Here is a 25,992-nt window from a genome sequence, read left to right as displayed (position 1 = left end):
ACCCTCAAGCTGACCATGAGTCTTATGAAGCAAAAAAAAGCGTGTGTAATATAAAAATCTGCTTGTTCCCAACAAATGTAGCTAGGAATATTTGCACAACACAACAGGAAAGAGCTGGACAGAATAAAAGGTGATTTTTTTATAATCACTTATGACACAGCATTAAATATACCATTAAAATGAGATAGCAGTCTGTTCCTAAAGACCTTGGTCAGCACTTGAAAAAAAATGAGCAGAAGATTTATCCATGAAACCCCCAATGTAATTAATGGAAGTTATGTGCCTAAATTGCCTTTACAGCTTTTAGAACCTCAGATTATGTCTACAGGTTGGTCCTACACTTGCAATGTTTAGGTCATAAAAAGCAGATTTTGGGTGCCTGCTACTTTTGTCTTATTGGGGCAGGACAAATAATTAAAAAATAAATGCTGTCAAAGGTACTCTTACTATGTAAATTAATTTTATTCAAACCAGAGTCAAAAACCTAACAAAGCTTGCCTAACTACATGAGGTAGTACATGTAGCAAAACAGAAGGCAGAATATTCTGAAATATGAAGAATACAGGTAAGTTTACAACTTTGAAGGAAATATATTCGACAACAGAAACAAAATATACCAAAAATAAAGTTTAACAGCTTTTCAGTTTTAAAGCACCAATACACTTTTCATAGAAAGAAACATAGTATCATCACTACATGTTCTTCATATACCATAATATGGTAAAATTAATGCACAGGGCTGTTCACCATAAATGATTTTTTTTAAATGATGAAGCAACAAATGACATAATAGTCACTGGGCTCCATACCACTATACTTCCTGGCCTGCAGGAGTATTTGCCAGGTCATAAGGAGCAAGACTAGCCTTTTTTTGAACATTTACCCTCATATTAATGTACAGTATATGGATACCATGCACAGCTTAAGGTTTCAAGTGTGCAATTTTTATGTGTACAATTCTACATTTTTGCTGAAAACCAATTTAGGTAAATTGAAGGAATTACATGGCAAAAATAAATCATGTGTATGTGCAGAACTGCATTGCAGAACAGATGGCTTATTCCTTAATTTCAGGTTACTCAGGATGAAAATTTTCTCAGATCTTTCAAGTTTATGCATATCTATCTCTCACATTCCCATTCCAAGACAGATCTGTGAAGGACTGGGCTATAATGAATCAGTGATTCAAACTAAAGAGCTTATCAGCATCAAATAGACATTTACTAACATATTTAAGAAATAATAAACATGAATGACCCAGTCTAATAAAAATATTTTTGTGCGAAACATGCTAATATGACCCAGGACTTCCCTATATTTTATATTTTCCATTTTTTGTCAAAATAGGTGTTTGTACTTGTTATGATTAGTTTGAAATTGAAAACAGTCTATCTCTTCATTTGTGCTTGCGTGGCTAATGCTACTGTAAATCATCAAAAAGTTATATATATATTTATTTTACTTTGAGGCACGATTTATTTTATTGAATTATTTGGATGGCTTCATTTATGTACATTGGAAATAAAAACTCAGACCTCCCTATGGTATAGCTTTAAGGTTATTGTTAGTGGCATATATAAAGCACCATAGAATAATATATTCAGATGAAGAAAACAAAGGACATTTATGAGTTATGAATTAACTGTATAAGAGTAACTGCTAAGAAAATATAGCAAGTTTTAACACAGGACTCAAAATATTTTTATATATCATTATAGATTTTCAAATGAATTTCTCCCATGTTTACTTTTACAGATTTTTTTCATTAAGATATATATATGTAATTTAAACTTTTTGGTGGAAAGCAGTATACATCTTCTGTACAATAACGTTACAGCTTTATACAAACTTTAGGAATGATAAGAAATGGCCTTCATTGTTCTCTTCTAAGTGCTCTGTTTTCACTTGCCTGTTTCACATTTTACTTGCCAGACTCAAACAACAGCAAATACTCTGAATGCCTTGCTCCCTGGAGGATTCTGTAAACTGAAACATAAAAACATGCCTGATGTTATTTTTAAGACTGCAGCACTCCAATGACATTTCTTTTTAACTGGTAAAGACAATTCTAGAATCCTGCAACTCTTCTTGTGACTACTCATAACCTCAGCTAAGAATTAAAAAAAAAAAGTTACAAAGACAAATTAATTTTTTTCCAAGCAGTTTCTTATAAACAAGTAATAGCATAAAAGAATTCAAGTGATCCTTTATGATGAGAGATTCTCATTTAAAGAATAATGCTCTATAAAGCAAAATACTAAAAAAATTTTTAGGAAGAAGTCATCCATCTTATACTCACTATCCTAATAACTAAATTCAGAGAGAACTTGCAGACCTAAAAAAATACTTGTTAATTGCTTATATGATGAATAGATTTCTACAAAGAATTAATATTTTACAAAAACAAGGAAATTTCCTCTGAATGAATACCTGATTTCAAAAGAAACGAAACTAAAATACTCAACTACAACGAAATTTCATTAGAATAAATACTTTTTTGTTTTACAAACTGAACTAATGTATCACATTTAATGGTGCCATTGTTTTCTCTTTTGCAAACTCTGTCTGAGGCATATCTGGGAACAAAAGGGAAATGGAGGTGAAAGTAAGGAAGGGCACAATGAAACAGGTTGACTGCAAGGGCATTAGAATCAATCCATCATCAGAAACATGAATGGGACTGTTTCCTAAACTGCTGATGTTCCTAAATTTACCAAAATACTAAAGTACAATTAGTGATTAAATTTGCATCTCTTTTCCTGCCTACATCTCTACTCAATGAGGAGATTAATATGGAGAACAAAAGTGTCAGTAAGGAAGCTCTCTTTCTGAGGTAACTGGAGGGTCATTGGGAAGGGTCAAAGAATATGTAAATTAAGTCATTCACTAAGCAAAGGAAATCTGTATTTGAGAAGTTTCCAGACTTGTTGAAAGGTTTGAGGGAAAGAGGCAACACATTCTCCCACCCCCAATTAAAAATAAGAAAAAAATACTCTTTCCCTACTTTCAAGTTCTCTACAGAAACTTTTTGAGGTTTCTTCCCACTCAGATTTCTTGGAAAGCCTACAATTTTAGAAGCAACAATCACTCCCAGTTTCACAGGACTAAAAGACTGGTGCAAGAGGGATTTTATTTTTTTTTTTAATGTAATTTCTCTTTCTTCCTTTACAACCCGGAGAACTCTTTCAGGGATTAAATTTAGCCTGCAGCATGCACCATTCATTATCATCAGAGAATGAAATACACAGCAGCATCTCCATGTCTTTCAGAAAAACAGTTAAAAATAGTCAAACCGTTAAAAAAAAAGTTTTAATGATAGTGAATGTCGTAGTGAATTACAATGCTTTTTAATATTATTTATGATTCAGGCCCACTAATTCAATACCATGTAAATCAGTAATGAATTTCATCATGAACCTGCATTAGTTGTTAGCAACTATCTATTGCAGATCCTCTAACTTGGACAGAATAAATCACCAATGTTAATTTAAAAAACATCCCAAAGAAAACAAAGGCAATTTTCTTATCAAATATGTTAGCTGCAACAGAACCAGCAAAGTAAACAAGAGAGTTATTTTATTTCATAAGCAGCTTTCTAGAGTAATGATTTATGAGCTTAGAGGAGACAGGTAGCTCTTGTACCACAGCTTCTCCAAAGTCACCACAGCTGTTACACAAGCTCAGTAAATCAGCCGCATTGGCCTATTTGTCTTCTAGCACTGCCCAGGTACAAACAGACTCAAAGCAAGACTTTGTAAATCTTACTGAGGTGAAGATTGAAGTGTAATCTTTAAAACTGGGCTTTGTACCTTTCTGAATATATCCCATTTTGAAAGGAAGCGACGTACACCTTTCTTTTGTCGACTGGCATAACATCAACATAACCACCCTGGTTGCGGACTACACCAGCATGTACTGCTGCCCGGCAGATACTGGATATCTAAGAAAGAATGAGGAGAAGATTAGTTTTTATTCATCCTTTTATTTTAAATTTGTTTAGAAGAAACTAATAAAGACATTTAAACCAAATTCTAGAACACATAAAATAATTATATTTATTGCATGATTGATTTTATTAATCTTACAGTATTTAGACTCATTTCATAGGAAATAGGCCAGTTTATAGGAATACTGACGTTGCCTCTTCAAAGATCTTCTGCATCATGACCTTGAAAATCATTTATTTCATACTATTTCAGTTCAAAGATCAGGGACATGTCTGAATTCTTGAGCCTTTCAAATGAAACGCTCTGTCAGCCTTCACTTCAACAGCAGAGAGGTAGTGAACTCCAAACCTTAGTCAATTGTTATAGAACAGGAGATTCAGTTTAATCCCCAGCCAAAGCCGAACAGGGGAACTGCAGAATAGCAAAGGCACATGCAGTTATGTGTTTCTAGGAGGATGTCCTACCCCAAAGGTGAGGGATTGACTGAAATAATCCCTTCTTTAGGTACAAAACCTTTAACAGCAGTGAAATGATACATATTCAAAGCCAGGCATAGACAGGTACTAAAAGCACATTAGATTAAAGGTATAATGTGAGTATCAAACAGAAGATAGAGGCCTAAAAATCATTCCTTAGCTAAAACAGTTGATTAATGACAGATTAACAGCTCTAGCTCCTCAAGACTGAGTGAGGAAATAGTTACGAGGAGAAAACTCTAACTGCTTCAAAAGAAGACTTTTTAAATCAGGGTCTAATTCTGTAAACTTTATGCAGGCAAGATTACATAGCACTTTTGTGCACCAGACTTTGAAAACAAAAATCCAGGTTGCAAACACAGACGCAGCACCAGTGAAGGAGGAGAAGTTGGTGTGTGAGCTATTACAGGAGCTTGACCCCTACAAATTGACAGGCCCTGACAACATCCATCCAAGGGTGTTAAGAGAGCTAGCTAATGTCATTGCAAAGCCACTCTCTGTATCTTTGAGAAGTTCTAGAGATTGGGGGGCATCGCAGAAGTCTGGAAGAAGGCGCATGTCACCCCATCCAGCAGAAGGGCTTAAAGGAAGATACAGGAAATTACAGGCACATCAGTCTTACTTCAGTCCCTGGGAAATATATGGAACGAATCCTCCTGGGGGCTATCACAAGTCAAAGGAAGCTCATGACTGGGAAAAACCAGCACAGATTCACCAAGGGAAAATTGTGCTCAGCAAACCTGACCACCTTCTATGACAAAGTAACTTGCTCAGCTGATGCAGGGCAAGTGGTGGACATTGTCTACCTGGATTTCTTCAAGGCTTTCAACAGTTTCCCAAAGCCTACTCCTAGAGAAACCGATGTATTATAGCGTAGACAAGTGGTCTGTGCAGTAGGTGATGAACTGGCTTACAGGTCATACTCAGTGGTGAATAGCTCCTTTTTAACTGGCAACTTGCTACTAGTGGGGTGCCCTAGGAATCAGTATTGGGCCCAACAGTATTTAGTATCTTTGTAAGTGATCTGGATGATGTGATGAAATGTACCCTAATGGAGTTTGCCAATGGTATCAAACTGAGTGGAAAGTGGATATTGTGGAAAGGAGAGCCACCCTGCCTGATGACCTGGATAGGCAGGAAGAGTGGGCTAACCAGAACCTTATGAATTTCAACAAGTGTAAGGTCTTGCACTTGGGAAAACGTAATCCAGGAATGCAGCACAGGCTGTGATCTATGAGGCTGGGGAGCATCTCTGTGGAAAGAGCATCCCAGGGGACAGTAAGCTCAATTTGAGTAAACAGTGTGCAGCTGCAGCAAAGAAATCCAACAGGATGCTGGGTTACATCAACAAGTGTATCACCTTGTGGAATCAAATTCTTGTACAAGATTATCCCACTGTACTTGGCTCTTGTCAGGCCATAGCTGGAATACTGTGTTTAGTTTGGTTCCCGCTATACAAAAAAGCTGTGGACAGGCTGGAGAGGGTCCAGAGAATGCCCACAAAGATGACCAAAGGACTGGCAAGGCTGCTATATGAGAAAAGGTTGAGAGAACTGCGTTTGTTCAGCCTGGAGAAAAGAAGGCACAGGGGAGACCTTATCACCATGTTCCATTACTTAAATGGTATTTAAAGGGCACATCAAGGATGGAGAGTCCCTTTTTACAAGGACTCAAAAGGAAAAGATGAGGAGTAATGGTCACAAATTACTCCTGGGGAGATTCCACGTAGACACAAAAGGAACATTTTTCACATTAAGAACAATCAGCCATTGGAATAATCTCCCAAGGAAAGTGCCCGATTCACCAACATTAGACACTTGTAAGATTCAGCTGGGCTAGATGCTGGGCCACTGTGCTTTTACTAAGAAAGGCTGGAAGAGATGATCCTTGAGGTCCCCTTCCAATGTGGTGTTCTATGATTCTATGAAAATTCCCTGTGAAGTTAACAGCAGTTTCACCTCTGTGAAACCTACATTCTCTGGCCACTAAATCCTCTCATGAGCCTATCTAGAATGAATAACATCCAACAAAGGATTGCTCAGTGACAAGCTTGATAATGTTAATTTAAATAATTGATTTGAACTTGCAGTCCTCTATTTGAGCATTTAAAAGGTGCCAGAACAATGAAACTTCTTAGGTACTCCAGAATGCAGGTCCCAATCTTCAAGACACAACACAGCAATGTGTAGTTACAGTTACAGTGAATCTGCAAGTCAAGCCAAGTTGTTTTGTGGAAAAAAGTCTTCACTGCAATAGATGTCTCCACGACTAACCTTAAAAATGTAGTCAATATAAATATTTTTTTTTGCGAAGACACCTTGGTTTTTCTTTTCACACTGCTGGTTGCAGGCTTGAACATGCCAGAAGGGATGCCATTTACGCTCCTCTGTACTTTTCTTCCTCCTCCCAAGGCTGCAAAACTTAAACCCTGTGAACCAGTAGTTGCCTTATTTTTAGGATTATAGCATTCTTTAAGTACTCATACTATGGGAGTTACTAAAGATAATATTGATCATGTGCAATTTCAAATATGCAAGGCCTCTACAATACAGGGTTATAGTCTGAAGAAACAAAAGGTGAAGTTTACAAGCAATTAACTACTAGTGAAGAACTAGGAGAACACTATTAACTACTAGTAATATAATACAGTGGCAACTTCATTTTCAGTTCACACTGGAGATACGAAAAAGATAGAGGGAATTGGGGAAAAGAAAGCTCACTACTGATAAATCAGAGAAAAACCCTTCTCAGAAACAGGGAGGAAAAGAAGTCGCTGCAAAATATAAAACTAGTTTAAGAATGAATGCCTGATCAGACCAAAGTAAGAAAAGGAAAGGTTAAACTGGATTCTTACGAATGAGTGCTACAAAAATGGGTTTGTAAACTTATCTTTTTGCACTAGTGACATCTATTAATGTTATTCCTTTTTTTTCTCAGTACCTCTGCAAAATCATCTTCATATACTGAATGCAAGTAGCCTAAGCAGTAGTGAAAAGAAATGGTCATGTACATATATGCATACATGCATATATTTATATATATACATATGCATTTTTGAATCAAAAGAGTTTGCAGGAATGTCACCAAAAAACCCCATCTGTTTTGTGGACTCAATCCAGTAGATCATGGACTGCAATTTCAAACCCATTTTTTATAATGTGGGTAAATGAATTCTCTGTATGTATGAACAAAACTGACTGTGAATACATGAGAAAATGAAGAAGAGGACACACATTAAACAAATATTCTCTGTAAGTACTTTACCTGAAACTAGTTCAGTAACATATAATAATGCACAAAATACCCAGTCATATTATTTAGTGAAAAATTCAATTAGAGGTCTCTTAGTTTTTAAAAAATTTAAATGTTAGCTACAAAGAAACATCGCAGAAAATTGTGTAATGCTGATACCATCAAAGGAAACTACTCTACAGATACAGGATATAGGTAGGACACATCTGTCTACATCTGAGGCAGATGCTCTAGAACCCTTCTGTAGGAAATGTAGAGGAATAGACATCTCTATTAGGCAATTCACCTCACACTGAAGCAGACACTCTGAAAAGGTCAAACGAATCCTGAGCTGCAGATGCCTTTATCTCCTTTACCACTATCCTATAGGTACTGCAAGCTACTGTCAGTATAATTTAGACAGGCACCACCAATGTAGAGACCTACCCTTGACAGCATCTGAAGTTGGTAAGCCGACTCCCATCCCTGGTTTCTTACCTGTATTTACGTCCATTTTTTCCTAAAAGCAGTATGGCTGCATACATTTCTATACAATGGAGATGAATAATGAGATAGTACATCTAAAATTATTTTAAAGCATAACTTAATATAATGAAAGTCATCTGAGACTTCTCAAACCAGAGCAAATACATATTCTGAGATGTTCTCTTCTGTAAGTTAAACAGAAATGAGTCATCTTTCCCCTACAACAAAATCTTTTCTAAGTCACTGGGAAACTTTGGCTGTAGCCTTTGATTGCAACCACAGAAGTGAAAGAAAACAGTCTTCCACAAAACGGGCTTTCATTTGAACCTGGTTTCATTGCCTCTCTTGTTCACATTAAGGACCAAGTTCCACATGAACAAATCAGTCATCTTTCTGAACTGGAAGTACTTCTGAAACTTTTAACAATATGGACAAGAATGTTTTCAGGACAAGTTACCCAGATAATCTAATAGACATTAGTTAATTTCAAAATAATGGTGAATAAATATTTGCAGATTATTTTCACACATTTTAAAGTGATGGAAAGTAGAGAAAATAATTGTCTGACTGTGCTGGTTGCCACACTATGACAGTTAAAAGACAGTTAAAACACACAATGTACTAGCAAAAAAGTAAACTGTGCTCTCTGCCACTGCATCCTGGCTTCTCTGTAGAGAGATGACATAGGAGAGGTGACATAGGAGAGGCATAAAAAAGAATTCTCCCTTCATTCTTTCTACCCACTTCAGAACTAAACATAGAAAGGAGAAGAAAGTTGACTAGTAGACAGAATGACAAAAAAAAAAAAAAATACAACCAAAACCCAAAACCCCCAAAACTCAGTATTAGTCTGCTAAAATAATATGACAGTGTGAGATACTTACCAAAAATATATCAAAATCCTACTGCAACTATTTAGCTATCTACACAATTAAGAAATATCAAAAATAATGAGATGTAGACATTTATTCTCAGATATATATTTTTTTTGTTACATTAATCTGACAGAAGTTATGGTTGCATTAGGGTCTGAAGAGCAAAAGTTTAAATGATTATACACTGCCAATACTGAACAAGTTCAGAATATAGGTCCAGAGACTATTGAAGTCTACACTGAGTTTTCAAGTAACTTCCTGCATTTTCAGCAGCTCAGTACTAAGTTAAATGAGAGCGTTTGAAAAAGAATTTTTGAAAAGGTTGTGTAATGAGGATATGGAGGAGAACCAGATACCTATATTAAATCTTATTACCTTTAAATTATAGCTTTTCATAGGGTTTTATATTTTATTACATACTACAGTGTAACTCACTATACTTACATCAGAATAAATTCGTGTTCCAATTACACGAGCATAGTGTGGATTTGCCTGCATACAGTTGCGAGGACAATACACCCTGGAATATCAAAAGTAAACCACACACAGTTAGAAAGAATGATATCAGAATACTACTGCATCGTATTTAACATCAGCATTATTGAGTATAAAACAAGTTGATGCATACCCCTTTCCTGGGGGTATCTTAGAAGCCTTTTCCATCCAGGTGATTCTATGGTTCTACTTATATGGGTCTATGCCGACACTAAAAGGCTGTTAGCTTTTGAGGTTTTGACAATACAGATGAAAGTATTGCTCATGTAAGTTGTAGTTCGTAATGAACTGCTTGAAAACATATTTCTGTTTTCAGACAGGTCTGGTCTTCTTCCATTTTGATAAGCAGATCGTGTTCATGTTCAACATACGTGAGGCCATCAGAAAAGCCAATGAGAAGAAAGGCTCTTCCCTTTTATATTATTGTTTCTGCAGCATCGTATATAAATTGTACATGTGCATACCTTCTCAGGAGAGGCAGGTCTGAATGAGGACCTGCTATGATGCTGGTGTGGTGATGAAAGACAATTTAGGAACTTAAAATGAGGGTCAGCACTTGGTATCTGCGGCTAAACTGAAAAACTCTGGAAAGTAATGAGATTCCTGGCTGATTCTAGGATATCAGAAAGCTATTGAAAAAAAACAACTTGTCTTTAGTCAACTGCATATTGTTAACCTTTGAGAAAACCGTGATTCATGCCTGATACAACTCCAAAATGCACAGTAAAACCATGTGAAATGCTGACAGTAGTATAGAAGGCATCAAACATCTTATTTGGTAATTCCAATATTGCTCCAAGGAACAAGTCAGCTCTAGGTCTACTCTGAGCTGTTTCATTTTAAAAATGGGTCATGCCCTAATAGCTAATGCCCACACTCCAATCAGTACGTCACTTGGGCATGCTACAGTCTTAATCAGATGGGTAACTCAAACAAGCTAATGCAGAGAGGAAAGATTTTTGTCTGAGGAAGCAAGATGTCAGAGGCCTTTTGAAGGCCTGCTGATTTATTATTAAGGTATGAGAGGGAAAAATGAGGTTGTGCAATTAATGCCATAGCTGATTACTGCTTGAAACTCCTGAGACTACATTTTCAGAATTAACTTAAGCACATTCACAGAATCTTGAATGAATTACTGTTGCTATCAAATTCCTTCAGCTGATGCATCAGAATTAGTAATTTTTAACCTTATTTTTATTTTCTGATTTTCTTAAAGGCAGACTTTACATTCCCCTTAATTAAGCTAGTTTTAGTTTTTAATGAAGAAAAAAAGATCTAAGCATGAGATTGTACCCATCCATTCCTGTGTTTCACTCCTTCACCTACTTCTCCATATCTTCCAGCAAGAAAGCTAGGAGTCATAGCCAAGCACCAAACAAGTCCACGGACTCAAGTGCTACATGAAGGGATGTTTTCCTAGCAGTTCTGTCTTTGTACTTGCTTCCTGTATTGGCTGTAGAATTGATATGAAAGTAACCCTGTGGATATCTCCAGCTTAGCTTGCAGCAAATCATGCTATAGTGTATTTACCTTTGACTCATCTATGGTTTTAAGAACTATTACCAATTTCCTTCCTCCAGATATTGTGGCACAGGCTTCTTTCAGAGTTAAAATGCAGGCTTCAAAGAAATGGCACATCTATTTAAAGATGTTAACTGACTTGCAGACCACACCTTACCTTAAATATATATACTTCACATTTTTTGCAAAGATATTTGTTCTATCCTCCAGAACTCCCAAACAAATGGATAACTTCTATGATAAATACCCGTATCATATCTATTTTATCAGTTTGACAGACAAACAAACTGAAATAAAGGGTATTTTACCTAATATGCACAGGTATAATAGTGGACAATGAAACACAAAAAATAATTTTTCTTTGCAGTCTGTAGTATTACCAACAATGAATTCACTAAGATTTGCCAAGGGGTATTTATGGGTAAAAGAGATTCTCCAGATACAAAAGCCTGTAGATCACCTGTACCTACCTGGCCTTCTATTTAGACCAAAGAACAAAATACCAGTAAACCATTTTTGGCTTCACTTTAACAGCTACTGTTCTTACCTTTATCAATGAAAACTACAGATAATAAGAAACTGACAGAAAATATGTCAGCACTTTATATTAATAAAAATCAAAGAATTTCACCTTGGACAGTGTGAGGCTGGTTTTTGAAATGGGCATAGTTGTTCCACTGTTGTTTCACAAGTGATAGCTTGAACTGAAGAAAGTAAAACAGAAACAAATTAATGTGTGCTATTTAGAAAAAACATAACTCAAAGTAGTACTGAGTTTATAAGAAATAAATGCTAACCTGTTACTTTAGAGACAGTGAAAGAGTTAGCAGACTGGTATTTTCTGAAGAAGAAAAAATAGAAATAGTCAATAAATAACATATCTCATTGGTTTCTTTAAATAGAAGAATTTTGATTAAAGAATCTAAAAATCAACTTAAGACACTGTTCCAAATAAGTTTTACTCACTGCAGACCCTTTTACCAGTTGTGAATCTATTTACTGCAATGACACATTTACTTTGTACGGCCAGTGAATCTGAAAACCAGGAATGCATGTTAAAGTCTTTCAGTAACTGAGTCTGCTAAGAGATTTAGTGTTCAAGGAACAAATTATGCAATCTATTTGTCCTTCAAAATGTAGCAACCAAGATCTGTAATTGGTCAGAAGCATCCGTCTGTCAGAAGAGATCATTCACTTCTCCCTAAAGGTACATTCTTACTAACAGTGCCAACACTTAAAACAGTTTCTCATAGCAGTCTTCTGGAAAAAAATAATGAAATTTTACTTTTTGATCCTGAGTCTATGGTAAATTGTCACCATTATCATGAAAATCCCAGTATAACAGTACCTACAGACGGCCTACAAGAGGGATTTTTTACAAGGGCATGCAGTGATAGAACAGGAAATAATGACTTTAAACTGAATGATGGTAGATTTATATTTGAATTAAGGAAGAAACTCTTCCCTCTGAGGGTGATGAGGCCCTGGCACAGGTTGCCCAGAGAAGCTGTGGCTGCCCCATCCCTGGAGGTGTTCAAGGCCAGGCTGGACAGGGCTTTGAGCAACCTGGTCTAGTGGAAGGTGTCTGCCCATGGCAGGGGAGCTGGAACTAAATGTTCATTAAGGTCCTTTCCAACCCAAACCATTCCGTGATTCTATGATAACATACAACAGTCTGTTTTTCTCAGTAATTACGTGGTACCTGGATGTATCTGTTTCCTGTTATTATATAAAACCAGGTATACTCTTTCTGTTGTGAGAATTTATGAACACTTCTATTTCACACCTCCTCTTCTGTTTTCCTCCTGTTTTGCTCCCCATTTAGCCATTGGATATGTCTCTGATTCTAGTATTTTTCATCTGTAACAAGGAAGCTGGTGGTGCTTTTGGCGCTCATGAAGTCATTGATTATTAAAAAAACCCCAAACAAACCAAACTAACCAAGAAAAAAAAAAAAAAACAACAAACCCCACAACCAAAAAAACCACACTACCCCCCAACAAACAAACCACAAAACACCAAGGAAATTATTCCCTATCCACCTTTGCAGAAAATTACTGATGTGTGCTCCACAGCATGGTGATTTGCTTTCAGAAACTGTTTGCTTGCATTGACTTATTTAGTTGTATGGTCCACCAATTTCACATTTGCTCATTTAGTGGCTTCCAATTTGCTTTCACTGAGTTAGCTCAAATTTCTGCTGTCCTTGCATTTTCAAACAGTGATTCTATCTTTGATTAGCTTGTTGAAACACTAGTAAAAATGGTATCCTGTACTATAAAAATGCAACAGTTGAACAAAAATCTGTATTAGCAATCCTGATTATAAATCAAAGGAGCTGAAGATTAGGAGATCTGTTGTATGTTGCACTGGTATTACATTTTCTGTCTTTCTGTTCTGCAATATACATTACTCATTGAGTTGATATGTAGTTTATGCATGGCTCCATCTAGAGATACTAATGAGAGTCTGCTAGATGCAAGGTATCCCTGGCCTTATTGATGGGCTTTTGAAGGCTGCAACTTCGGTAAATCATCCTTATTTATCCCAAAACTTTGGTTTACAGATTGACTTATGAAACTGATGCCTGATCATAAAACGTTGTAATTTCACTCTAAAAGGTGATATGCTAAATACTATAGGACATTAATAAAGAATTATGTCGTCCTTGTGCACACATAGCAGCAGGAGTTCCCAAAATATGTTTATAGATAGGAAGGTACAGATTTGGTCCTTGAACAGTCTTTTGTGTATGTCATCTATTTATTTATTTATTTTTTTACAACATCTGAATCACAAAACAAAACCAGCAATGACAAGATTATCCATGCTCATAGCAAACAAACCCAAGTGTTAATACCTTGTTCTGAGTTCTAGCTCTCAGAGGATAGGTGCTAAATACACTCTGTAGACCAAACACTCAATACAGTTTTGCTTCATATGGCACAGAAATAGAGATTTCAAGTGACAGGAAATCAATTCCTTCCAGCTTGATGATTTTCTACAGTTTAACTACTCCTACATTTGTTAGAAAGCTGGTTCCTAATATGTTAGTATTGATATAATCAAGATTTACTTCTCTTTTTTTCTCACAGCATTAAAAAAAAAGATTTGTGTGTGCCCTCATTTCTAGAGGAAGAAACTTAAACCAGAGTCAGATCATCAGATGACACAAAGAAACAGATCAATATCAATGATTTAAGTGCTACCCAGGTAGCCCAAACTATAGGCCACTGAATTTAGTCTACCTGGTCAGTGTGATTCTCTCTATCCTGGCTTAGGTAAATCTGTTGAAAAGAGAAATTATGACAAGTGTCATAGTATGTGGCATTTGTTGTATGTGAGAGCACAGCCTCTAATCATTACATATCTCCTTACCCTTGGGTTCACACCTGAGCCAAATACATCAGCAAAATTATGTTTTCTCTTAGGTCAATATTACTCCTACAGTAACTGTTATATACATACTATTATTACATACATACTAATGATAGACAGAAATAAGGAGAGCAATGTACAGCTCTGCAGAATATATTAAAATATAGTGGAGTGTAAATTGCAAATGCTAATAATATCTTAGGTTTAAAGATACGAATAATGATGCTGTCCCATCACAGGATGATTACATATGGAAAGCCAAGTAGTCACTTCGAGGCCCTTTTTCACTCGTTTTCCTTTTAGCATGTCAACAAGTATTTGGATCTGTTTCTGTACACCTGTCTTAAGGCAAGCACCTGAACAATGCAGAACACCTCCAAATGAGGCTTCCACAGTATGCAGTATTGTTTCACCACTGGCCTAAGCAGAAATTGTGCAAAATACCAGAGCATAGTATGTAAATTGTGGAACTGTGATGAAACTATCAAACATATTGGAAGAGGTATATTATCTACTAGACTCATACTGTTCATATGCACAGTGCCCATGGTCCAACCTTGGAAATATTACCAGCTTTGTCCAAAACAAAGCCACTTCAGTGAATCATAGAATAGCTAGGGTTGGAAAGGACCTTAAGATCATCTAGTTCCAACCCCACTGCCATGGGCAGGGACACCTCACACTAAACCATGTCACCCAAGGCTCTGTCCAACCTGGCCTTGAACATCATCAGGGATGGAGCATTCACAACCTCCCTGGGCAACCTATTACAGTGCTTCACCCCCCTCACAGTAAAAAACTTTCTCCTTATATCCAATCTAAACTTCCCCTGTGAAAGTTTTAACCCATTACCCCTTGTCATATCACTACAGTCCCTAATGAAGAGTCCCTTGTTTTCTACAATAAATATATACACATAAAAAATCAATTAATCTAATCCTTCAAATACTGAGAATATTTCTACAAATACTAACTTATTGCCCAAGTGATTTTTATAATCATTTCACCTTCTTTCATATCATGACTGCATCACTTTTATACCCATCATTAATCACTAGGCTGAAGTTTCAGAATGGATACAATACTGGCATATCCACATGCCCTTTTACAGCATTTTAATATTCTTTAGGATAAAAAGTATGAATAAAATGCTATTACTGGGAAATATTTTGTATGTAATACAAAGGAACAGGTGAAAAACTTTCCACACATTTTAAGAAAACTTACCCAATTGACTGAATGCCATTTCTATAAGACTTGATAAAGTAATTTTTCCTTCCTTGCCTAGTGACATCAACCCAACCACCTTCATTATCTAGGATGCCATAATGTATGGCAGCTTTGCAAATACTGGATTGCTGAAAAACAGAGCAAGAAAAGCAGTTCCATGTCAGACAAAGCCTCTATTTTACTTTGAAATTTCTTTGTGAAAACCCAACCAACCAACCAAACCCCACCCCCACAAAAAAAGCAAAACCAAAAACAAAAACCCCACCAAAATCCCCCAGGATTTAGTACAATGTGTCATTAAAACCTTGGTAGATAGTCTAATAAGCTTGATACTGTCTATGTAGGTATTATTTCAGACAAAGAAAATACCACTTTGCCTTACTTGGGGACAAAAACTATACTAATTTCTGGTATACTTGTTCACAACAGCTATTACTTCCTACACTGTTTTTCTAGTTCTACAGAATAAATCATATATTTTCAGCTACCATTAAGCTTACACAAGTAGGCCTATCTTTCTTACTCAAGTAATTTATACGAGTGCACCCACAAATTGCTGCAGCACCTTCACATATTTACATGCAAATATGTACACAAAAATTCTACTTCTGTGCATGTATAAGAAATATATAATATATTTGGACAATATACACAGAACAGCAGATGCGAACTTACACCGTCTGATACGATCTTAAACATCTGGCGTAGGCTTTTATTTTTGGTAAATATTATTTCTTTAAAATCCATTTTTAATACGTTTTTAACCAGCATTCCAACAGAGAGATATTTCATTAAACATTCTACTGGTGCAAAATCTAATTTTAAAATATTTACCATTTCATAATGTACACTTCCAATAACTTTGGCTTTGCTATCCAAACAGCCAGCAGGACATTCATACCTAAGAAAATAAAATACAACTTGGTCTAAAATCCTGGGATTACAAAAAGGGAAAATATTCCAGCTCATGAACAAATAGAGCCTTTTAAAATAATCTCAGAATGACAACTGTAAAATTTACCATACCTATTGCAAGTTGTTCCTTTGCACTGATCTCTTAGCCTTACTTCACATGAAACAATCTGAGCTAAAACAAGCAAAAAGCAATTTCACTGCAATGAATTTGGTACGATGTAATTCAAATCTGTTGACCGCTTGCAAATCAGGTAAATTCCTTACACATTTGCTGTGTGCTTATTACTTCATTTTTCTCACTGTCATCAGTGCCTGTGGAGCCTGAAGGTGAATGAGCTCTTGGCCGGCTTTGTGTTGTTGCATCCTGGGCTTTGGATCTCTGCCGTTCAATCTCATTGGTTTCCTCTTCTGGCTCATGGGGAGAATAAGACCTTTCTGAATCATCTGTTTCAGAAAACAGGAAAGAAAACAAAAAAAAAAATCTCAGGAAAAAAGAAATCAGTGTTTGTGGAATGTAAATCCCTTACCATGTTTTGGTAACATGGCTTTGTCCTCATAAAAAGGTGGATGAATAAAAGCAAGAAAGCAAGGAAAACTTTCCACTGCTTCATAATAAGACCTCAAAATTAATCATACATCTCAAGTATAAGACCTCAAAATTAATCATACATCTCAAGTATGTTTCTGATGTTAGCAAAAGGTAGATTTTTATTTCTGATACACACAGCACAACTGAAGTATGAAAATGCTCCTAACACTCCTGTTTTTGTATCTTTATGCCATCAGAAAAACCATAGAACAAATATGGCACCTCTATTATACAATTGTAAGAGTTCTACCAAGTTCATAGATAACATGGAATTAAAGAGGCTGGTTTCATAAAAACATACATCTGAAAATTAAGCCTTCTATTCAAACATAATGAAAATAATTTTTAAATACTCATCTCTGAATCTAAATATCTCACTTAAGCAAAACCATAAGGAAGGTATTTTGTCACACTCATCCAGCTCTTATGGTCCATATGACCTTTCAAAGGTTATTAAGAAGAACTGCCTAATTACTTGTACACAGGGTAAACAAACAAAAAATAACAGCTTCGTTATATTTTGTGTTTCAATCCTCTAAAGTATGAAAACTGCAAGAAGTTAATAAGCATCCCAGCTGACATTTTAATTAGTAATATCTTCTAGCCTTGTTCTTGATATGCTTATAGTAATGAGCATGGCTATGTGCCTGAGATAACATTTTCCTATAAACAAATGACTGCACAGGCTCCCGCTATAATTACAGAAAGGCATACACATAGCAGAGACAGTCTATATGTTTGCGTACTAAAAGCCCTCAATCAGCACTTAAATCATCAGGAGTTCAGCACACTCCATTCTCCCTGGTAAGCCTCAGCCTCACATATCATAATTACATGATCTCATTCATCACAGAAAAAGTAGGCCCCTACCAGGTCTTTGGGAACATGCATAATATATTCTATTCCACTAGGGATAATGAGGAAAGAAGGCAAAATAAACGTTGCATTTCTCTTCCCATTTATAGTTGTACTGTTGAAATAGAACATACCTTTGTAACAGAGATTTTCTCTACAACCTCCTCCAAAACTAGGGGGACAAGCAGAACAAGGGCGGCCAGGTTTATAAGGAGCATGACCCCACCAGTTACCCCTTTACACAAAAAAAACCAAAAAAGAATAAATTAGCAAAACATGGTTTAATAAGTAAATAAATATATTAACATTAAACTGCATTTAGCGTGTGGACAAATGATGAAAATCAGCAGACACTTAGACTGTAACTTTGCTTTGATATTCCCAAGTAACAAGTGACAGCATGAGAGGAAATGGCATCAAGCTATACCAGGGGAGGTTTAGATTGGGTATTAGGAAAAATTTCTTCACCAAAAGGGTTGTCAAGCATTGGAAGAGGCTGCTCAGGGAAGGGGTTGAGTTCCCATCCCTGGAGGTATTTAAAAGGTGTGTAGCTGTGGCACTAAAGGGACACAGTTCAGAGGTGGACTTAGCAGTGCTAGATTCACAGTTGAGCTTGTTGATCAGGAGGGTCTTTCCAACCTAAATGATTCTCTGATTCCATGATTCTATACAAAATGCACATGAAGTAATTAAAAAGTCCATGCAGCAAAAACTGAAGTACTGCCATAAACTGCTGTTAAAATCTTTTTATTTATGCTGTTAAAATCTTTGGCATAGCACCTTAAGACTAAACTCCCCAACTACATGAGCTCAGGCTCTGCTTTCCTAAAAGGAATATCCTATAAAATTTGATCTTAACTATGGGCTTCATGTTACACATTCCTTAAAGTCACACTGGTGAGATAGATACATTTATTTTTCAGACAAATATCACACTACAACAAAGATCTCTGATGTTGGATGCTAAAACACAGGCCAGAAAACTGAAAATCAGAGGAGTGTTTGCGCAGGCAAAAGGTGCATTTGAAAAAATGCTCTATTTTGCAAGAGTACAAAAAATAGAAAACACAGATTGATTTCCTTTCAGATTTCCTGTATTATGGTAAAGTACCTTGCCCCCTCAAGATATTTTTTGGGTGTCAGCCTACTTACTTAGGAGAGTAATTGCATACAAGGTAGACTGCTTTTGGCCAAATCTGCCCCCAGATGTTCATGTTGTGACACAAATTAATTGCACAACCAATTCTGCTACTTGTAGCCCAAACAACCTATGGAAAAATGAAAGAGAAATACATGTGAAAACCAAAGCTGATTAACATAAAATCAAAACTGTTTCTCAACTTCAACTTATAAAACCCAAACCACAAAAGTGATGTTAAATTCAACTCTGTTATAAATGGGCTGAAGTGACCTAATTACAACTGTCAAAAGGTCATTCAGTTACATCCTTGTTAGAAAGAAAACCTTTCCGTTCATAAAAATTACATGGCTCTCATTTTACATAAATGGCCTAAGCACGTATTTGAAAGTGTAGCAAAATATTTACAAAACATGATCTGAAGAACTGATTCTTGGAATTACATTAATAGATAATCATGTGTTAGAAGTTAGCTTCCTATACCCTGGAGCTCTCAGCACAATCTAAGGACCCAGGAGGGGTTTAGGTTGGTTAGACTGAGAGAACAGATGTTTGTCAGCAGTGAAAACAGGTAACATAAATGATTAAGCTATTCAGAGAAACCACTAATAAACGAGAAAGACTCAAACTCGGATTTTAAATGAATATGCTTTCATGCCATTGTAATCTAAGGTGGCTGTGCTCCTTTAATCATCTCTTGAAACAATTTTCATTGCAGATCTCAAAATAATCTGAATTACAAAGTCTATAATGTTAAAATTAGACAAATATGAGAGGTGATAAATTTGTATTAATTCAAGATAAGACACCTGTGTAGTTTCAGCAAGACTCAGGAGTTGATAGAGATAGGTACTGTGAAGAATTAGTACCACAAAGAACCATATATATGTATTGCAGATTTCTCATGTAGTTGATAAGTGTAATTACAGGTATTTTTACAGAAATAGTAAACAAATACATGGAAGTATTTTTGTCTTAAAATTGCCTATAATTGTAAATTGCTCAAGTAAACAAAATAAATATTTTAAAATTAATCATTTTGAAGTTTTCTAATATTATATTGAAAATTATATGTGGATCATGTGTTTCCAATTCACTGAAAATACGACTGGTTCCCCTCTGGAAAAATTCAGGCTAGGCATGCAGATTTCAGAAGTACCAAATAAAATGGTTCTTATGCAATTTAAAAATCTTGCTAAGGTTAAAGTAACATGTTAAAAAAACTGTTGTTTGATCTGAGGAATTCACCTCAGAAAACTTTTTTTCTCTTTTTAAAATGTGTGTTTTTTCAGCATACTACAGAAAGAAGTACCAGCATACCAGCAACAGAGACTAGATTCTGTAAAGTGCACTGAGCAGTAACACTCAGTTCAACACTGGGGTTTATGAGCTTTTTCCTTAATCCTATTAAGGAAGTGGTATTTATGAGGATGGAATCTAAAGATTTGCATAACCCTACTCTATGTCACCACTACCCAATGCTTGTAATTATGGAGTCTAATAAACAACAAGTCCCATTTGTGCTATAGTGCTATGGTATATGCTGCAAGATTAATGTTCTACATTGTCATACAGTAACACAACTGGAAGTCTTGACCACTCTTTTCCATAGCTGACAAAACCCAAACCCCTCTACATACCTGTGTGTAATGCGTACAAACAGGACCAGAGCATTTGTAAGGACAATAAGGGTTGCATTCATGAGGATGGGGATATGTGAAATCTCTCACTTCATCATACCATGCTTGGACATGAAATGTTGGAGGTCTGTACCTATGAAAGCCAGTAGTAGTCTATTAGATCATTCAAAAGTTGTAGCTTCTATTATTCCCCCTTTAAGTAACAACCAAATTTTCTTAGTTTTCTAAAAATTACAGTATGAAACAGTATCTCAAACTACCTTCCCCAGTGTGCACCTAAATTCTGTCCAATTGATGGAAGAAGGCTTGCAGGCCCATGCTCCCATAGACAGGTTTCAGCCCACGATTCTGCAGATCTCTCCAGTTCTGTGTCCCATGTCTGAAATTTGAAAGAAAAGTACACCTTCTTAGAAATATGTGTCTCCTACTTTAAAAACAACAAAACAGGTTTTTTTATCTGTTTTTGAAGCCTCTGTTACCAGCCAGGGCAGAGGAATAAATAAAAGAGTAAGACTTGACAATTGTATGCAAATTTGTGTTACATAAGAAAGAAAAACCATTTTCACCAGAAGGAAAAAAAAAATTTTAACCCCTTCACAGCAGTTCCTTTAGAAAGCATGTGAAGCAATGCTGCAATGAAAAAAGCACAAATATAAAACTGAAAGACTTAGTTCAACTTTCCAGGCTAAATTAAGTGCATTTTCTTTCTTGTGAGAGTTCTTTCTAGTAATAGGTACTTTTCTTAGCCAAAAGGGTGTTATCCAGCACACTTTCAACATAAGGCTTTATTTCCTCTAAACCAACAATATATCTGAAAGTGATTTTCTCTCCCTCTTCTGTAATCAGCTTTTGTTGAAGTAATACAGTGCAAACACAAAATATGAAAAATAGAGTAAGATTGTTGTTAATAGATTTTTATGACAGATTGGCAAAAAGGGCATTCATGTTAGCAAGAGGCATGCTTAGGACAAGTTAAAGATTATCAATTATTGTTTCTCAAAATTGCTTATCCTTATTATTTTATTCTTTAAGGGACATGGAAGAATAGACTTATAGCTGAAAGGCAAATGCACTTCTACTGCAAGAAATTATACAATACTATGTATGCACATTTTCACTGTGCTAAGCTGCTGTTTGCTCAAAGTGGTCCCTCTGGTGCAAAGTATCCATACCACTGCAGGACTTTTAACAACTCCTGATAGTTGCAGATACAGTTTCTAGTTACTTGACTATCTGATATAAATGCTCAGGTTATGAAACACTTCCAGGAAGGAAACACTTTTCCTGATAGAACCTCAATTACTTAATCATAAGTTCAGACTGAATTTCTTAGAAGGAGACTGTTATCTAAATCAACACTAATTCAGTGTTTCCAAAACCAAATCTCCATGCAGACAGTGGAGATCATGTCTAAGCCAAAGAATACACATAAAAGACAAATTCCATGTGCTAAAATTTATTTTTCTAATTATTCTGACATGCAGTTTTTCCCCTTATTAATCAGATTACTCATTAAAAACAAATATATCCTTGGTTATGCAAGACCATGACTATGTAAAGACTTTAATATAACTCAGTTTAATCCTAGCATATCTGTTCTTGCTTCTCTTCTTCAGAAGTCTCTCATGCATTGAATTCGATTTTGTCTTATCAATTTCATCAGCAGTTACAAAATTTATAGGGTCCATTTTGACTCACAAAATGCAACATTTATTTTGACAGCATTACTCTAGCATGCAATAATGACACAATAAAACTTTTAACACGCATATGGATACAAACCCCACTGAATTTAAACAGTAGGAATTTTTTGTTTACCCTACTGGGACAGTATTTCAGTGTCATATGCCACAGCATTCTTCAATCTGCTTAAGAAAATATTCTAATCTTAAATCAGAGAGTTTTATATGACAGCCTGTAGAAATCTTTTCCCTTTTCTTGTCTCACCATTATTAATAGTTCTTCTTTCTATTGTACCCACTGTAAAAACCATCAAGATTAGCACACTTTTCCACATATATATTTTGGTCTTATGAAGGATAATACAATTGCTTCAATATTCTGTAATACAATCATGAGACTGTAACATTTTTAAATAAAAGCCACTAGTTTGTCTTTGCTAAATATATTATATGACACTGTCAGATTAAAATCCTGTAATACCTAGATTTTGCTCTGAATATGAACAAGTCATAAAGCTAACATATTTTCCAAATAATTGCTCTTTAAGAATGGTTTTACCAACCAGGTTCTGAAATACAGACACAGGGTAAATTAGACTTACATTAGACCAAAATGTGGGCACCTGCTCATTTTTAGAAATTCCTACCTCCAAAGCCAGCTAAAATTTCTTGTAGCTCTTATAAATCACAGAATCCCACAGAATCTGAGAATACCACAATCTATTCTCTGGTAAAGCATCTCCCTACGTTTTCAATTCTTAAAACAGCAGTTGTGGTTAAAGAAATTATACTGTTGTGGGTGTTTTTCTCCACACAACTTTCAAAACATTTTATGCAGCTATTTTAAGTGAAATAATGATTTTTTGAAGTTAAGCTAGGCAGTCAATAATAGCTGCTTGAATCAGTTCCTCAAATTTGTGCAGTAGTTTCCTACAACAAAATTTTCTTTTAAAGAATGATGACAACTATGCATGACAGAGCCATCCAGAACTCTGCAAGAATAGCTTTTTAATGAAAAACTTAAAATCAATCCTCCTGACAGATGAGCACCCACACTCCAAGGTACTGTTGAGACTGGATGTCTTTCAAAAAGCTTCTTCTGCTTCTCTGCCTTCGCGCACACTATGAAATATTGTCCTTACTCCCCCCCTGCTTTGCCTAGCCAGAGATAAGCACACTTCCAAGTTTCTAGTCCACAACCTTAGCTGCAGTAAAGAAATAATCTTAATGACTAAGCAGATGGAATGCAGCAAAGCTCTTTGCACAAAGCATAGAGCAAGAGATAATATCAACAATGAGACTGGGGTATTTGGGTATTTTTACCCATTGCAGTCATTCCTGACTGCACAAAAGGTTAGTACATCAGCCAAGAGGAGCCAACTCCAGTTTTTTTAAAAATGGGTATATGTGCATGAGATTATATCAGGTAGGAACCTGCACAAGTAACTAAGCAAAAAAGGTCATAGCTTAAGGCTCACCATGAAGTAATCACCCTATTTTTTTATGTTAAGAGTTTTAATTTGTCCCATTAGTGTTTTCTGTGGTTTTTATTTACTACTGTTTATGGTGAAGTGAGCCTCATCATAGTGCACTTTCCTTGTAGCAGATTCATTATTGATTCCACTCTGGTGTCCATTAAGACAGTGATAACATCATCTTTCCTTCATCACTGTGTCCATCATAATGACAGGTCTAATGACAGGAACTTCACATACATGAAAGAATGAAGTAATGGGAATGTTAGCGCTCAACTACTCATAATTTTTGGTAGTTTTCATTGAAAGCAAAAAAATATAATTCTCCAATAGATAAAACCAAGATTTGTTTCAACTGAAATTTTTCAATTTTCCTTTCTCTAATCAAACTTTAGAAGTATTATAATAGGGTAGACAAATGTTGTTCATTGGCACTAATCTAAAACAGCTTTAGCTAACCTTTGTAACACTGGAGAATGAATATGATTTTTAAAACTTGAGTAATTCATATTTCAGTACCTTTGTAAAATGCCTGTGATACTATTTCATGGTAACTGTCTCATATATCAGAATTTAAATTTAGGAATTAAAAGACAGGTTAACTTTTTATAAAAAATACAATACAAAATTTCAAAGCATACATTTAATACACTCATTTAAGTTTAATCACTCAAAATTTTGATGAGAAATTGTGAATAAAAATTTTATGATAAAAATAATCAGAAATCTTACAGTAAATAGTTGCTGCTGTATAAGGATTGAATTAACCCAGTCATACTGCATAACTCAAACACACAGTATCAACAAATAACCTCAACTGCAACATGTTCTGAGACATGAATCAGATGTCAAAAGCCTTGCATATATGTATTTTGGGTTTGGAGCAAATGATGAGACTTGTCTTGCTTTCCTCCTCAATGCACATACTAGACAACCAAGTCAGCTATTCAGGAAATTTTCTGTCTGTGCCATAGAGGAAAGACCCATTCATTTATTCTTCAGCCTTTAACAGCTAAACCCCTTATATTTAGTGCCACACAGAAAAACTACTTGACATGGATGCCATGCACGCACACCTAGCACAGTCTGTTATAAGAAAAAACTGCTATTATCCTGCCAGCCAATGCTTAATTTGATCCAGTTTTTTCAGATGAGGTCATGAAACCTACAGTACGACTTACTATTGTTTCTTCTTCAAGACTATGTTACAGTTTAAATGTGCTCAAATAGAGATGAAATATTAGATACAGAATGGAACAGAATAATGTCCCTCTAGTTACGGCCAGGTCCATAAACTTATAAATTTGTTAGATGACTTGTAAAAGCCATGAATGTGTGACTTGCAAGATAAAAGTCTGCAGACTGCAGTTGCAAGGAGTTAATTTGTTATACACATACGGTTACCTGTGAAAGCTGAAATTAGGAAAGATTCAAAGCCTAAGTATGATATAGAAAGGAGATAAAATAATGGGATCAACTTTTCACAGAACAAAATTTCACTTTTCAAATTATTTATATATGCAGAAGGTTAGAAAGCACTGAACCAAAGGCTACCTTGAAAAGTTTAAGATGAGAAAATGTAGTTTATAAGACAGAAAGCTGTATTTGTAATGATATCCCTGTATTCGACAGTATCATGGAAGAAACTATGGAACTGAAGAGACTGTAGTGCACAAAATGGTGTAGCATATATCATTTTCTTAGTCTTGGATATAGTCATGGTTTAAGCTCAACCACCCACCCCCACCCCCCCCATCTTCCCCTCCCCTGGCTCCCAGAGGGATGGGGAGGAGAATCGAAAGAATGTAGCTCCCACAGGTTGAGATAAGAGCAGTCCAGTAACTAAGGTATAACACAAACCACTACTGCTACCACTAATAATAATAATGATAAAGGAAATAACAAGGGAAGAGAATACAATACCACCCACTGACCAATAATACCCTGACCGACCCAAGCAGTGAACTAGCTCTTCCTGGTAACTCTCAGTTTTTCATCCTGGGCATGATGTGCTGTGGTATGGAATACCTCTTTGGCTAGTTTGGGTCAGGTGTCCTGC

The 25,992-nt window shown here is 35.8% G+C and overlaps 1 protein-coding gene across 3 annotated transcripts in view; it reads right to left on the bottom strand.

Moving 5' to 3' along the window:
- Window positions 1-438: 438 nt before the first annotated feature.
- Window positions 439-25,992, bottom strand: part of CRISPLD1 (cysteine rich secretory protein LCCL domain containing 1) — a 37,487-nt gene continuing 11,933 nt past the window's right edge. For 2 of the 3 annotated variants that reach the window (XM_061342761.1, XM_061342763.1), the window contains exons 2-14: window positions 21,037-21,155; window positions 20,777-20,909; window positions 19,151-19,266; window positions 18,133-18,233; window positions 16,819-16,998; window positions 16,666-16,726; window positions 16,474-16,540; window positions 15,637-15,767; window positions 11,829-11,872; window positions 11,663-11,735; window positions 9,460-9,535; window positions 3,810-3,940; window positions 439-1,986 (exon numbers count right to left, since the gene is read on the bottom strand). In XM_061342761.1, coding sequence (XP_061198745.1) covers window positions 1,935-1,986; window positions 3,810-3,940; window positions 9,460-9,535; window positions 11,663-11,735; window positions 11,829-11,872; window positions 15,637-15,767; window positions 16,474-16,540; window positions 16,666-16,726; window positions 16,819-16,998; window positions 18,133-18,233; window positions 19,151-19,266; window positions 20,777-20,909; window positions 21,037-21,155 — 1,284 coding nt within the window. In that variant the 3' untranslated portion in view covers window positions 439-1,934. The remainder of the gene's footprint in view (window positions 1,987-3,809; window positions 3,941-9,459; window positions 9,536-11,662; window positions 11,736-11,828; window positions 11,873-15,636; window positions 15,768-16,473; window positions 16,541-16,665; window positions 16,727-16,818; window positions 16,999-18,132; window positions 18,234-19,150; window positions 19,267-20,776; window positions 20,910-21,036; window positions 21,156-25,992) is intronic. The other variant, XM_061342762.1, reaches the window with a different exon arrangement.

The sequence above is a fragment of the Neopsephotus bourkii genome, unplaced genomic scaffold (genome assembly GCF_033783945.1).
Source record: "Neopsephotus bourkii isolate Nb327-2 ecotype Australia unplaced genomic scaffold, CSIRO-AGI_Nbou_v1 NB_1820, whole genome shotgun sequence".
NCBI lineage: Eukaryota > Metazoa > Chordata > Aves > Psittaciformes > Psittacidae > Neopsephotus > Neopsephotus bourkii.
This window is presented reverse-complemented; position numbering and strand designations above follow the sequence as displayed.